The 14,137-nt window shown below is 31.6% G+C and overlaps 1 protein-coding gene across 3 annotated transcripts; it reads right to left on the reverse strand.

Moving 5' to 3' along the window:
• Nucleotides 1–1,237: 1,237 nt before the first annotated feature.
• Nucleotides 1,238–13,196, reverse strand: LOC114169486 (probable LRR receptor-like serine/threonine-protein kinase At1g56130). Of its 3 annotated transcripts, XM_028054654.1 has the most exons (25): nucleotides 12,864–13,191; nucleotides 11,000–11,183; nucleotides 10,785–10,859; nucleotides 10,269–10,340; nucleotides 10,104–10,175; nucleotides 9,454–9,525; nucleotides 9,020–9,091; nucleotides 8,873–8,944; nucleotides 8,431–8,502; nucleotides 8,265–8,336; nucleotides 8,108–8,179; nucleotides 7,668–7,739; nucleotides 7,506–7,571; nucleotides 6,971–7,036; nucleotides 6,459–6,506; nucleotides 6,092–6,156; nucleotides 5,652–5,765; nucleotides 5,386–5,552; nucleotides 5,060–5,258; nucleotides 4,760–4,921; nucleotides 4,258–4,376; nucleotides 3,229–3,439; nucleotides 2,892–3,120; nucleotides 2,390–2,540; nucleotides 1,238–1,923 (listed from the first exon to the last, which is right to left on the reverse strand). In XM_028054654.1, exons 1-25 carry the CDS (start codon nucleotides 12,982–12,984, stop codon nucleotides 1,540–1,542), a joined length of 3,009 nt encoding a protein of 1,002 aa, XP_027910455.1. In that variant the 5' UTR covers nucleotides 12,985–13,191; the 3' UTR covers nucleotides 1,238–1,539. The 3 variants fall into 3 exon arrangements, with proteins under 3 accessions (XP_027910455.1, XP_027910454.1, XP_027910456.1); XM_028054653.1 differs by having other exon boundaries at nucleotides 5,386–5,765; XM_028054655.1 differs by lacking the exon at nucleotides 1,238–1,923 and having other exon boundaries at nucleotides 2,864–3,120; nucleotides 5,386–5,765; nucleotides 12,864–13,196.
• Nucleotides 13,197–14,137: the final 941 nt, after the last annotated feature.

Genomic DNA, 14,137 nt, shown 5'->3' on the forward strand with positions numbered 1-14,137 from the left:
TTCAGTGATATTTATGAACTACATGAACACAAATTTTTTTCCTTATTTGGATAAGTTTTTTCGTTGTCTTCATCGACGATATTCTTATTTACTCTAAAAATCGTGAGGAGCATGAATAGCATATAGAGGATAGATTTAGGCGTACTTAGAGAGCATAAGTTATATAGCAAGCAATCTAAGTTTGAATTTTGGTTGAACAAAGTGCAATTCTTAGGCCTGTTATTTCATCTCAAGGAATTTTCGTGGATCCGACGAGGGTAGAAGCTATATTGAAATGAGAGTGTCTCAAGACAATCGTTGAGGTAAACTTTATGGGATTGACAAACAGGTGGTTAGTCGATGGGTTTTCCAAGATAGTAGACCCTTTGACTCAACCATTCACGTGTATAGAAAAAATGTGAAGAAAATTTTGAAGAGATGAAGAGAAGATTAACCAGTGTACTAGTTATTCTAGACACAGATAAATGTTTTGAGGTTTATTGTGATGCTTCTAATCAGGGCCTCATGTGAGTTCTAATGCAGGAAAAGCAATCAGTGACCTATGCATCTAGACAGTTAAAGGTGTATGAGAAGAATTATCTCACTCATGATTTAGAGTTGGCTATCGTAGTCTTTGCATTGAAAACTTGGCGACATTATTGATCACAAGAATTTGAAATACTTCGTTTACTAGAAGAAGTTACAAACAAGACGAATGTGGTTTCTTAAGAATTATGATTTTGAACTATTATATCATCCCGGGAAAGTCAATGTGGTAGGAGATACTTGAGGAGGAAAATAATGCAAACAACTTAACTTTCTATTTTCTTTCTGCCGGAATCCATGCCATTTCATTTCGTCAAAGTCATCCTCATTTTGGTGACGTGTTATAGTTATTATTATTAATAGAAATAATAAGTTTGATGAAGAGAAATAACTAGAGAGACGAACAACAACAAAAAGAATTAAAAAGGACAAAAGCAAACAAATAAAATAAAATAAAATAAGAACCAAAATTAAAAGCACCTTTTATTAAGGAGACTATAAATTTAATCAAGTTTCTAATGTTTATTTTTTGGTTTAAACTTTTCGTGCTTGTTCTTCCTTTCCTTTCCTTTCAATTCTAGAATTTGGTGTTACAATTTTAAGTCTTAAGGAATATAGTTTCCCAAAATCATGAAAATTTTAACACGTTTAAAGGCTAATCTCCATAATGGATTAAATACATCTACATTCTAAGTTACAGAACATCCATCAATTACAACGAATAATTTACTCTATAATTAAATTTATAGAAAAGGTGTTCTAAAACCAAAATTTCAACAACGAAGAAAATAGTGTGTATACAAAAAAATACCCTATAAACATTCCCGGTAGAGGCCTATATCACCACACATTCTTCCGCATTCCATTGTAACTCAGGGCTATTTACACCACAAATTAAGTGAAAAATACAAGAAATGGCTAAAGCAAATGCAAAACAAAGAAAAAGGAAACAATTTTTGGAGCACAGTGACATGACCATTGTTCTACACTTGGTCTGAAACAATACACCAATTCTTACCTACCCTCATCAAGAGTATCCTCAAGGATCGGTTTAGAAACACTTATTGGTGAATAGTCTGCACCACCCACCATGCTGGTACTTCCTGATGAAGACTGGTAACTTGTATTCAATCCTTTGATTGCATTGTCAGTCATGAAGCTGCTCACATCGTCAAATTTCCAGTCAGTAAGGTATCCAGGCTTTGAAGTCACAGTGCTCACTTCAATATCTCCTGAAAGCATTGCCACCACTCGTGACATTGATGGTCTTAATGATGGTGATGTTTGAGTGCACAGAAGTGCTATTCCCACAATACGTTTTACTTCTTCCTCGTTGAATTCTGAGAGTCTAGGGTCCACTAGATCCATTATGAGGTTGCTTTCATGAAGTTGCCAAGCCTAAGAAACAGAAAACCAATGACAGTAAGGTAAAACGATATATATGTTTTTGAATGTTGTTCAACGCACAAATTGTTTGTCAAAGAGGAGGGGGTCGTAAATTCAATTCACTAGCATTATGTAGTTTATCACATGACATATATTTGGTAAAAAGAAAAGCAAACTAAGCACTTGAAGAATTAGTAATCATGTGTGAAGAGACTCGTTTATTGTGCTATTAAATGAAATATCAATATTAGTTATAAAAGTTGCCCTGTAAACCAGATGGTATTTTCCTTGGTTAACAGTTAATGAGATTAGATTTTAACTCGGATGCAATACCAAAATCGAGATGAAAAGGTATTAATCAGTGGATTATAATTCTTCACAAATACTATAGGTATAATTAAGACAAAAACCACAGATTTAACATTAACCAATTTTTAGGAAGATTAACATTCATAGGAAACAGAGGCAGCGTGCATACCCATTCAAGAAGATACACCTTTTCTCCTTCCAAACTTGAATCAGAATTTGGTCTCCCACTAACTAACTCAAGAGCAACAACACCAAATGAAAATATATCTGCTTTCTCTGTAAGGTGTCCACGCATGGCATACTCCGGTGCAAGATATCCACTTTATCACAAGAATTAAGAATATGAACAGTTTAGAATTATTTAGAACAAAATGAACTCCAACATAAAAGGTTAAATATCTTTTCATGGAATCAATGAAAGATGATTAAGGATTTATTTGGACGAACATCTCCATAAGGGCTTTTAAAAAAAGCATGAAACAAAAATGAAATTGACTTCTCCACAAATTCATCTTGGCTTATGCATAATTTAAAAGTAAAAGTTCAGAGACACTGAGATTTTTATCAAATTATCTTGTAATTTTAACTTATGATTATGAACAAGTCAATTTCATTTTCTTTTTCTTTCAAGAGAAGTTTGTACCAATATGTCTGAAGTATTGATGACTCACATTGTCCCAGCTACACGGGTGCTTATGTGGGTCTTTTTATCATCGTACAATTTGGCCAACCCAAAATCAGATATTTTGGGTACAAGCTCATAGTCAAGCAAAATATTACTGGCCTTCACGTCACGGTGTACAATACGGAGACGGGACTCTTCATGCAAATAAGCTAAACCTCTGGCAATACCCACGCAGATATCATAGCGTGTGGACCAATCGAGGGTTAAAGAATTTCCTGCCCAAACAAACCACATTTGTCCTTAGTACACGTGAAAATGAGAAAACAATAAACGTTCATAAGTTTACATGCAGATAGACAAAACTTATATATTCGTTTTCATACCAAATAATCCTTGATCAAGACTCTTATTCTCTAGATATTCGTACACAAGAAGTTTCTTATTTCCCTCAATGCAACATCCATACAGTTTAACCAGATTACGATGTTGTACAGCTGATATAGTAGCAATCTCAGTTATGAACTGGCTCTTTCCTTGATGGGATGCCACTGACAGTTGTTTCACAGCAATAACTCTTCCATCACTAAGTGTCCCCTACAAGAGCAAAAAAGAAAAATGATATTCTCTTGAAGAAAACATAAAGAACCTGTTTGGTACAACTTTTTCTTTCAGAAAATTCGCTTTTAGATTTTCATGCATTTGTTTCATGTTTTAAAAGTAATCAGAAACTTTAAAGAATCTAAATTGGAAGCTATTTTTGAATAACTTTCCATGGAACAATCTACTACTTTTAGAAAAAGAGTGATTTTATGAATGCAAATACACATAAATTAGCTTCTGTTTTATAAAATATCTAAAAAATAATCGCCAAAATATTTTACACTAGAATAACTTCTTTTTCAATTTGTAACAAACTACCCTTTACTTCTAATATTTTCTAAAAAAAATATATATTTTCTAAAAAAAAAAGAATATTAGGATACAAATTTACTTTCATATTAAACGTATGGCTGAGTTATACTGTGCCTAGGGGAAGCACAACAAAATCTCCGTTTGTCTTTTGAAAACTAAAACGTAATTATCAACTAAGTAAATAGTTATATAAACAAGCCAAAGGCATATCCAAAGATATGAAGAACCACAAGCACTAAAGTCATATAAAGTCTTACTGATATTAAATGCACAAATACACAATTGAAGTGGGTAACATTTATGGAGGCATAAAGGCCTATTAGTTTTAATTAAATGCATTCTGGTTAAATAAAATAATCAAAGGAGAGTTTAAGCTCCTCTAGAATGATTGTGGTCTCAACATTGACTACCAGTTGCCAAGAGAATTATTAGAACCAGTATTGACAATGATAACTTTTCATGTAGAATATAACCTTCATCTAAAAGGGACAGAATATTACCTTATAAACAGGTCCAAAACCTCCCTCTCCAAGCTTATTTTCGAGATTAAAGTCATTTGTAGCATTCTTCAACTCAGAATAACTGAAAGTGTATGGCTTTGTATCAATTCCTGAAAGCTCTGCAAAATCATACATGAATAGGGTTAAAGTAAGGCAACCACAGACTTATTTTGATGAAAGTTGGATGATGCAGGCTTTTCTTGCTTTTCAAGTTCAGAAACATCCTTTCTCTAAATTGGATCTGATTGGACAAATTCTCTATAAAAAATTTTAAAACAGAAAAATGAGAACAAAAAGAAAGTAAGCTTCTCCATTAAGTTAAAATTAACTTATATGTTAAAATATAAAAACTTAGAGAAGCTATACAAAAAAGTTTCGAGAAATTAATTTTAATATGTGAAGAAACTTATTTTATGTTTTCTTCTTAATTTTCTCTCGTAGAAGTTGTTACAGCTTAAATATCATGCGAGCATTACTATGCAAATATCTGCAGTGTATTTACCTTCATCCTCATGCTGACGTTGTTTTCTTCTCCTAATGATCCAGAAAATCAAAAAAACTGATAGGAAGCTTACAACTCCAACTCCAACAACAATTCCAACAATAAGGCCTGTTCTATTACTTTTATTGCTTGGAGGTTCATTACTGACAGTAGGTATAAAATCTGTACAATAAAGGCACATTCAATCAAAATCAAAAACTAAAAATTTTGAATACTTTACTGGTAAGAGACTATACATTGTTAAAGGTTAGTAGTTAAACAACTGAATTGCCTACATTTTTTTTTCTTTTATAGTTTTACCTGGAATAGCATGGATGGCTTGAATCAAGGGCCCATAAGTACCTTGGGCTGGTATGCAACAAGTCCCCTTTCCAGCCCAAAAGAGATGGATGTCAATATAGTTTTCCGTCACTTCAAACCTAAATTGCCTTTGGACAGCTCTGAACGAGATGCCCCCAGCTTCCTTTTTTATGTCGAAATCTTTCAAAACAAGATTCCCCTACAATATTCAAATGGAAAAATAAAATGAAAGTAGAATAAAAAGCGAGAAAAGATTCCCCTAGAATATTCATTATTGTTGCACTATCATCTATGATTTCCAAGCATTTTGATAAGTACAAAAGTACCTGAATATATATATCAAAGACTCGTCTCCCAAGACTTTGCCATGATGTAGTAGAATCCTGAATAGCTGTTTCAGCAAATTGAAGGGTGATGTTGTAAAAGCCATTTTCCAGCCCTAAGCCATAATATCTTAATGATGAAGGAGAAATTCGTGCTGTTTGGAAGAGCTCTGGATTCAAAGTGTTAGTGAATTGATTAGACACAAATCTTGTGTATACTGGATTATTACTGCCCGTAAATAATCCAACATTACTAACAGCCCATTTACTTGTATCAGTAACAAAGTATGTAGCAGAACCAAGTGTCTCATTCTCCCTTTCATATGTGATTCCTTCTGTGGACATAATTTGGGTTCCTCCACACTTGATTGCAAAGTCAGAATCTGCAAAACACAATGGATAGAACCAACTAAAATTTTTATGCTGCGGATAAAAATAATAAAATAGTTAGATTTTAGGGAAGGTGAAAACTTGAAGGAAACAAGATAATTTTCAATGGAAATGTTGCCAAATGTTACCATTAGTAGATACATGTGATGGTCAATTAACTCTGAAACATCAAAATTTGCCTTATTTGAGTTCAAAATTTGGTTTATAATGGACCTATAATGGTAAACAATTTGTTTCTACAAAATACTCTCTTATCAGTTTTAGTGCCTCGCACAACTTACAAATCACATGAAAAAAATTAGAATAAAGTCAAACTTACATCTTCCAGCACCTCGATTGCAAGGAAAATTTTTCTGGAGACAGTTGAGCCCAAATGGCAAGCCACTACAAAGGAAAAGTTACCAAATAAAAAGATTGGTCCACAATTGAATTTTCCAAGTCATATAAATAGAAATCAAAGACTTTTAATCTCTTTGAGATCTGAATGCTAATGCTTTTTGCTTAGATCCCCAATACAAATGAGAACTGCAACTTCAGGATTCTTGTGAAAAGATCTTCCAAGTTTAGGAAAATCAACCATCATTAAAAGATCATAATTCATATTATAGCCAAAAATAGGTGATACGCGGTATGGTTTAAAAGAACTATTAAAACAATCATCATTAAAGAAATTGTATAATAATCACCTGGTATCTGAACCATCATCTATCGACAAGTTGTTAGCAACTAAATTCCTGCATGTCAAACCCAAAAAATGAGTTTCAGAATATATAATCCCTCTCCCTCACACATATAAATAAGGTTCAAGTTACTCCAAGATCATCACCTTTTATTTTCTTGAAATCTAATAATTTAAAAATAGTTACTCATTAACACCAAATGATGAAAAGAAACTCTTAGAAAACACACAAGTGTACGCACACACATGTACTTCAATTATAATGTTAAAATTTGAACTAAAATTTAGTTAAACATTTAAAGGTGAGAGGAGACAATTTTACTATTTTAGCAAACTGTAGGAAGAGAATGATTTATTAAAAACTCCTTTATCTTTGGACTCATGTATGTATGTGATACAATAACAAAATGAATTCAAGAATGAAATGTTCAACTTCTTCTGTCTGTTTTCTAAAATACTTAATTACTTATCTAACAAATTGATATGTAAAAGGGGAGAAAAAAGAATCACACTACTTACAGTTGTAAATTTGCTTCGTTTACCCAAGAGGGGAGGCTGCCTGATAGATCATTGTATGACAGGTCTCTGCAACCATGTTAAGTTGTACTAAAACAATTACGACATGTGGACACATACTTAAAATAAATACAAATAGAAAATTGACAAGTAACGACATGGAAAAGCACACGCTCTTTCCTCTCAGTATGATAATACATTTTTCTTCATTTTAATTTTTAAACTTACAGGACAAAGTTCCAATTAATCTCTTTTATATTCAGATGGTGAAATTTTTCAAAATTTAAAATAGCAATTAAGTTTAAAGCTAAAATTTTGGGCAGAACACTAGGAATCCCATCGAGCTATGGGTCATATGTAAGCAAAAAGACCTTATTGATCAATAACCGGAGTTTGGAGAGTTTAAGGAATCGTGTTTGTGAGATTCAAAGCGTATGCAACGGATAGTTTAGGGGCACCTTGGATTTTGCCCTAGTATTTTGAATCGTAAAGTAATGAATTTCACTCTCCATAATTCAAATAAGTCAATCTTACTCACATATTCTGAAGTGATGAACGTATCTGCGTCGGAAGGGTGCCATTTAGTTTATTATTTCCAAGAAACCTGCAATTTGATGAAATCAACCAAAACATCCTTTAAAATATGTACCATAAGCGTATCAACAAATGAATTTACAATTTCTTAGAAATGCATTATTACAAGGTAGTGAGCGAGCTCAAATTGAAAATTGAACCCGGAATTTGTCCTTCGATGTTATTGAAACTTAAATCCCTGCAATAACCAACATAAATATATAACTCTCTTGATTTGGAAAAGGATAAAACTTTAAGACAAGATACATGTATTCTCTTTATGAAATAAAGGAAAGAACTATGTTATCCGTATGATAAATTAGTGGAAAAGTCGTATCTTTCTACCACAACAATGAAAATACGAAGTAAAAAAAATAAGTGAACACAAGTCAGTAACGAACATATTGAGTACTACTTATTTTAAGATATCCCTCGTATAACCAGCCAGTAATCAGATTGGACACATTTGGAATCTCAACAAAGAATTAACTAATTTGTTGCTTCGTAGTCAACAAGTTTTACATAATTTCATTTGAATATAGTTTAACACAAACAGGTGATACTCACAGTTGGGTCAAATTGTGTAACTCTCCAATGAAGGATGGAATCGAACCAGAAATATTGTTGTTCCTCAATTCTCTGCAAGAATTGTAAGAAATAAGTAAAAAAATTAAGTCTGAAAAGCAGAGTGAGTCATGGACATTAGCAAAGCTGGGGGCCTTACAAGATAGTCAAAGATTTCATATCCTGTACAAATTCCAGTGAGGAGCTCCCATTAGATAAACCACTTATTCGCCTACATTTATATCATACTTAATATATTAGGTTCCGTCAATCAATAATTATAATACCAATAAAAAAAAAAAAAACCAACTAGTGGTGGTACTCACAATTCTGTTAAAGAAGTCAAGTTGGAAAATGATGAGGGTATTGAGCCATTAAAAGAATTGCCTTGAAACCTCCTACCAAAGCATACAGTAATTCACCAAAACTGTCAGCACACTTTTGGAATAGAATACGAAAGTAACCATAGAAAGAAAATTTTCTGGTAGCAGAATACTCAGAAGGATAATAAATCACAAGAATTGTTAGTAAACACTTCTGTATAAGAAAATGAAAGTGGCTATAAAAAGAAATATTTCTGGAACAGAATACCAAAACAGAACCATTCACGAAAAATTTCAGTACGCCCTTTTGAAATAGAACATGAAAGTAACCATAAAAGGAAAATTTTAATTCCACACACAATATAATGGATTTTACCAAAAAGTGTTGCACCTACTAAATTAAAATTAAGGACGAAAACAGAGTTGACTGGTAATGTTGTCTTACAAGACTTGAAGCCCAGTCCAATTCCCTATGAAGCTTGGTATATTGCCTGTGAATTCCACGTCTGAAGCCCATCTGAAATGAAAAGAAAAATCTTTAGTGCTGCAGAAGTTTTCTTTCTTTAGGCATATCAAAGTAAGAATTTCTTACACTGTCACCAAACTCCTAAGGTCTGCAAATGAGGATGGAATTGGACCACTAATTCCGGCACTATCAATGTAGCTGCAAGGAAATATTGTGAAATTAATATTCTCTTGTGCTGGCAACAAGGGTAAGCAATTGCGTAAATATATGTAAATGATGGGTTATTTCTCTCATGGGTTGTCACTGAAAGATTGTGATTTTATATATGTGACATTAGTTTTTACACACACAAGGCATTTGACGCCACTTTTAACCAAAAACCTTGAGACAATAGCTTCATGGGTCTTTCATCTTATATAGTGTTTAATTTTGTCTTTTCTACCCAACGTCAAACTTTGACTCAGGATTATTCCCAACAGTTAAATAAGAACTCCATATGAGCCAAGCTTGATTAGAAAATTAGTAAAACAAATAGAAGCTAAGACTGCTGAAATACTTACAGTTGTTGTAAACTTGTGAGTTTCCCAAGTTCGGATGGGAGAGATCCTGAGAAATTGTTTGACGAAATACTCCTGCAAATTTAACAAATAACAAATCTCACTAGTGCCATCAAGAGAAATTTCACATGCACACCATCATGTATCCACAACAGAACAATATTGGATTATTTAAGGAGAACAATCCTTTCATGCGAGCAAATTCTTATAAAAAACATTGAATTTTGCTTTTGTCCATTAGGTACTCATAACATATATTGTGTGTCTAAAGGAAAAAATATTTTCAAACCAAAATTTTCCATGTGGGTTTCTATGAATTCATTACTCAAATTTTGTACAATATCCAGATCACTTTCACACCATTAATTAAATTTTTAACTAGCATCCAAGACTCTGAAAAGTGAGAGTTATTCAAAGTACTTCCAACTTAGATGTGTATTATGGATCAGCATTACAAGAGACTATAGTGTGACTTAGGGACAAGGAGGGAGCTTAACCCAATACACTAATTCATTATGTGGGATAACCCCATCGTATGAAATGTAAGACTCATAACCGACACTAAACATTTTTGGTGACTACTTGATCCTGAAAAAACAACTCAATGGCAATTTCATAACAAGAAGAAGAAAAGTTCAAAGTAAGCAACATACAGTACTATTAAGTCCGTAAGATTTCCCAATTCCTTTGGAAGCTCCCCTGATAAATTATTGATTCCAAGGCTCCTAAAAAAGGGAAAACTTAACTATTAGAAGATATGTTTCACAGCATTAAATTCATAGAATATTATGAACTGAAATCGGGTCGAATTGTCTTACAAGTATTGCATACGAGTTAGATTTCCAATAGCTGGAGGTAGAGAACCCGTCAAGTAATTTTGCCCAAGATTTCTGCTTGCAAATTGATGGAACTTAGTACATCAAAACATGTAATTCTTGCTAGAGAACAGCAAATCAAAAGTTAAAAATGCATGAAAATAATTTTACATCCTCACTCAATCATAACTTTGATAAATTTGTTAACTTTCATAACAACTACCCAAAAAGTCATAAATGATATTATTTTAAATTGGTCGCAGATGCATTGATAGTGCACAAAAATTAAATTTATACTAATCTATATCAACATACCAAGTTTTATATGCAGATTTTTTTTTCACAATTTTACTCTTATCATCATAACAGTCTTTTTATTGTTTTAAGTGTTATTAATGTAGTAACCCTTCATTATGAACAAAATGTGAACTCCCAATGAATGAATGAATGTCTGAGTATCCTCTGGTAATAATAATAATAAAGCATGTGCTGAACTCATGAATGAGGAAGAAAGCTTACAAATTGGTGAGATATGTGAGAGTCCATAGCTCTTCTGGAATGTCACCAATCACGTTGTCCAGTGCATAGACCCTCCTGTGCCATTCAAAACATAAAAAGCCGAAAAAAGTGAAAATGATATTGCTTAGAGTAATAGTAAGCTTCAAAATTCAATGTACAGCAACACAGAAATTGAGTGAAAATTGAAAAAGTAAATTTGAGAGAGAGATATATACAGTGCTGTGATGCGGCAAATAGTTCCACTGTCAAAGGAACAGTCACATCTGATAAATGGATTGTAACTTTCAGGGGTGGAGGTACTATCGATGGCACTTCCACTGCACAGTTCACCGCTTATATTCCACACACTTGTGTCTGCAGAGATACCCCATCTGCTGAAGATCGAATTTAAAGCTCTTGCTGCATTCAGAAGTTCACTTTTTCAGGGAAATGCACTCACTTTAAAATTAGAAACAAACCAACTCAAAAAAAAAAAATTGATAGATTTATATATAATAGGAAACAAATCAAAATATAGAAGTGAGGTGCAAAATCCAGCTTAAAGTTAAGTTCAAAATCCATTTTCTAAAATCTGTTTTACAAATTCAGTTTGATAGATTTTAGGGTTTCGGATTTAGTTCATATCAGCAAATTAAAGAAAAAACAAATAAAACTATTTAAAGTTGATAAATTTTTCATTTTTCTTAAATTACTGTTTTGGTATATTAACTCTTCCGTTAATATACGGCTTTTGTTGACCGGGTCAAAAAAAAAAAAGTTTAACATTGTTCCAGGACATTGGATTTGTCTCAATTTCGTTCCGTTTTTCTTTATAACTTTTTAATTAGATTTTTTTTTCATTTTTAAAATTCGTGACCTTAAAAAATGTAAATGTAAATAATTACTATTATTATTAAATAATGATAAAATTAATTTATTGTTAATATTTTAATGAAATTAATTTTTTTTATTAACTATAAATAATTAAACGAACTAATATTCTCAAAATTGGGAATGAAATTTTAGAAATTTTTTTTAACAAGATATATTATCTCTTTGTATTTGAATTTGATATATTATGTCAAAATTTAAATAAAATAATAATAATACGAGCTTAAGAAAAATATGAAAAAGAAAGGAGAGAGCTATTTTAAAATAGGCAAAATTAAGTTACGTGACTCGTTGAACAAAGTAAACTTATAAAAAAATCTCCAAAATATCCTATTAAAATTCTGAGTGTGAATTATAAAATGAAGAGTGAAAAGTCAAATATATATATATAAAAAATCAGGTTTGAGAATAAGATAGAGACAGAGACAGAGACTCTATCTGGTTTTTGGAAGGTACAAGTACAACTACCAATTAAAAAGTTGATAAATAAAAAACATACAAATATTAAATACCAGATCATAGAGCAATACTGCAAATTGCTTAACAGAAACAGAATAAGTGTTGCAGAACATGCAAACATACTGATATGTACTGTACCCAATAATTTCCTTTTTCTCTGTTATCTTACCCATTAAACAAAAGAATTTGCACCACACAAATTCTTCACTAATAAATTCTCTTTTCACCCTTTTCTAAGTTTTTCTTTGATAAGGAGTTAACTTTGTTTCAAAAACCCAGGTTATAAGCTGTTCAGAGTCAGAGATCAGTGAAATGAGCTTTGAAATTCCAATAAAGGTTTTACACAGAGGAAAAAAACTATGTGTGCTCCATTTCTTTTTAGTGAATTGGAGCTAAATAAAAGAAAAATAAGAAAATATTTGATAAAAATGAAACAAAATAGATGTATATCAATGGCATGGGTTATGTTCATACCATAGCTGTATCAGTAATGTGTTAGTTCAAGTGATATGAACTGAAAAACATAATTAGAAGTAAAGATTCTATTAAATACCATCAACCTCGTCTTTCCAAAGAGATTATTAACCTTTGACAACATCTTAATTCGATACTATTGATGGATCGTGAACATGTTTAAATACAAAGTTAAGAGTTTTTCTTTTCTGAGAATTTCTCTGCTGAAGAACACCATGACAGTCTGCAGTAGAAAAAGCTTGTCCCAGAAAAGAAAAAAAGAAAGCAGTTAATTACCTTCAGAAGGGTCAGTGGTGGCGTTCGAAGATTGAGCTTGCGCAAAGCTAACGAAGCAACTGAAGAGACAGAACAACACAGCAACAAGTGCAAAAGCCAAACCATGTGACATCCATCCCATGATACGAGGAACACGATCACCCCAGAACAACACAATCTTTGAAAAAATTTATGAAGTGGTTGCAAACTTGGTCGATCGACCTCGCAGATTAATGAGAACGCTGGTAATGGGGAGCAATCGCAGTGTTAGGGAGAAAGAAAAATTGGAACTTTGCTTTATTTTATAAGACTTTATGTGCAAAAGAGAGGCAAAAATGGCGTCTCTGACCACAATTTTTAACGTGTGTAACTATGAAGTTCGCTTGAGTTGAGCTATGTCAAAGCTTATGTCATGTTCTATCATGGCACACCAGATGGCCCACGTGTAGCTCAAAGGTCAACATGATCAACTAGGCTATATACCAATAAATAATTTTACTGGACCATATCTTATTGTTTAGTTAACATGCAAATTGTGGACACACCATGTAGTGTTCCACTACCATTCTTTTTTATTTTAATCCTAAAAAAAACTCTATACAATTTCTCATGTTTGTTATGCATTATATATATATATATATATATATATATATATATATATATATATATATATATATATATATATATATATATGTGTGTGCGCGCGCGCGTGGTAGATTTCACCATGAATGGAAGTAGCTTTATTTTGAACACTACTATAAATTCTTATATTACATAGAATTTTTTTTTCAAATTTGTTAAAAAAAATTGTAAGAAAAAACTTTTTTCTATCATTTTTTTAAGAATCTTAATTGGCATATAATTATTTTGTAGATAATTATTTTCTACAAAATTATAAAATTTACAAGTATTTCTTACAAAATTTATTTTGAAAAGTATTTTATACACAATATTTTGCAAAAAAATTGATAGCAATTTCTTGCAAATTTTTTTTTACAATAAAATGTGTAAGTATTTCCTCCGAAAAAAATTTCAAAACAAAATTGATAAGAAATATGAATTTTTTTAGTAGTGAAAATCTCGTTGTTGGATTCATAACTTTTTACACATTATTAAAAAAATATATATTTTCTGTCAATTTTGTTTTGAATTTCTTTTTTTAGAAAATCCTAGTAAATTTTGTTATGAAAAAATATTGTAGGAAATTGTTACCAATTTTTTTACAAAATATTTTGTATAAAACATTTTTTACAACAAATTTTGTAGAAAATATTTATGAATTTTATAATTTTGTA

The sequence above is a fragment of the Vigna unguiculata genome, chromosome 11 (assembly GCF_004118075.2).
Source record: "Vigna unguiculata cultivar IT97K-499-35 chromosome 11, ASM411807v1, whole genome shotgun sequence".
Taxonomy (NCBI): domain Eukaryota; kingdom Viridiplantae; phylum Streptophyta; class Magnoliopsida; order Fabales; family Fabaceae; genus Vigna; species Vigna unguiculata.

Coding starts and splice junctions, on each gene's coding strand:
- LOC114169486 (XM_028054653.1), bottom strand. CDS start 12,984: ATGGGATGGATGTCACATGGTTTGGCTTTTGCACTTGTTGCTGTGTTG. Junction 8,945..9,019: donor CTTAGGAGTTTGGTGACAGT/GTAAGAAATTCT, acceptor TTTTCATTTCAG/ATGGGCTTCAGACGTGGAAT. Junction 5,766..6,091: donor CAATCGAGGTGCTGGAAGAT/GTAAGTTTGACT, acceptor TGTGTTTTGCAG/ATTCTGACTTTGCAATCAAG.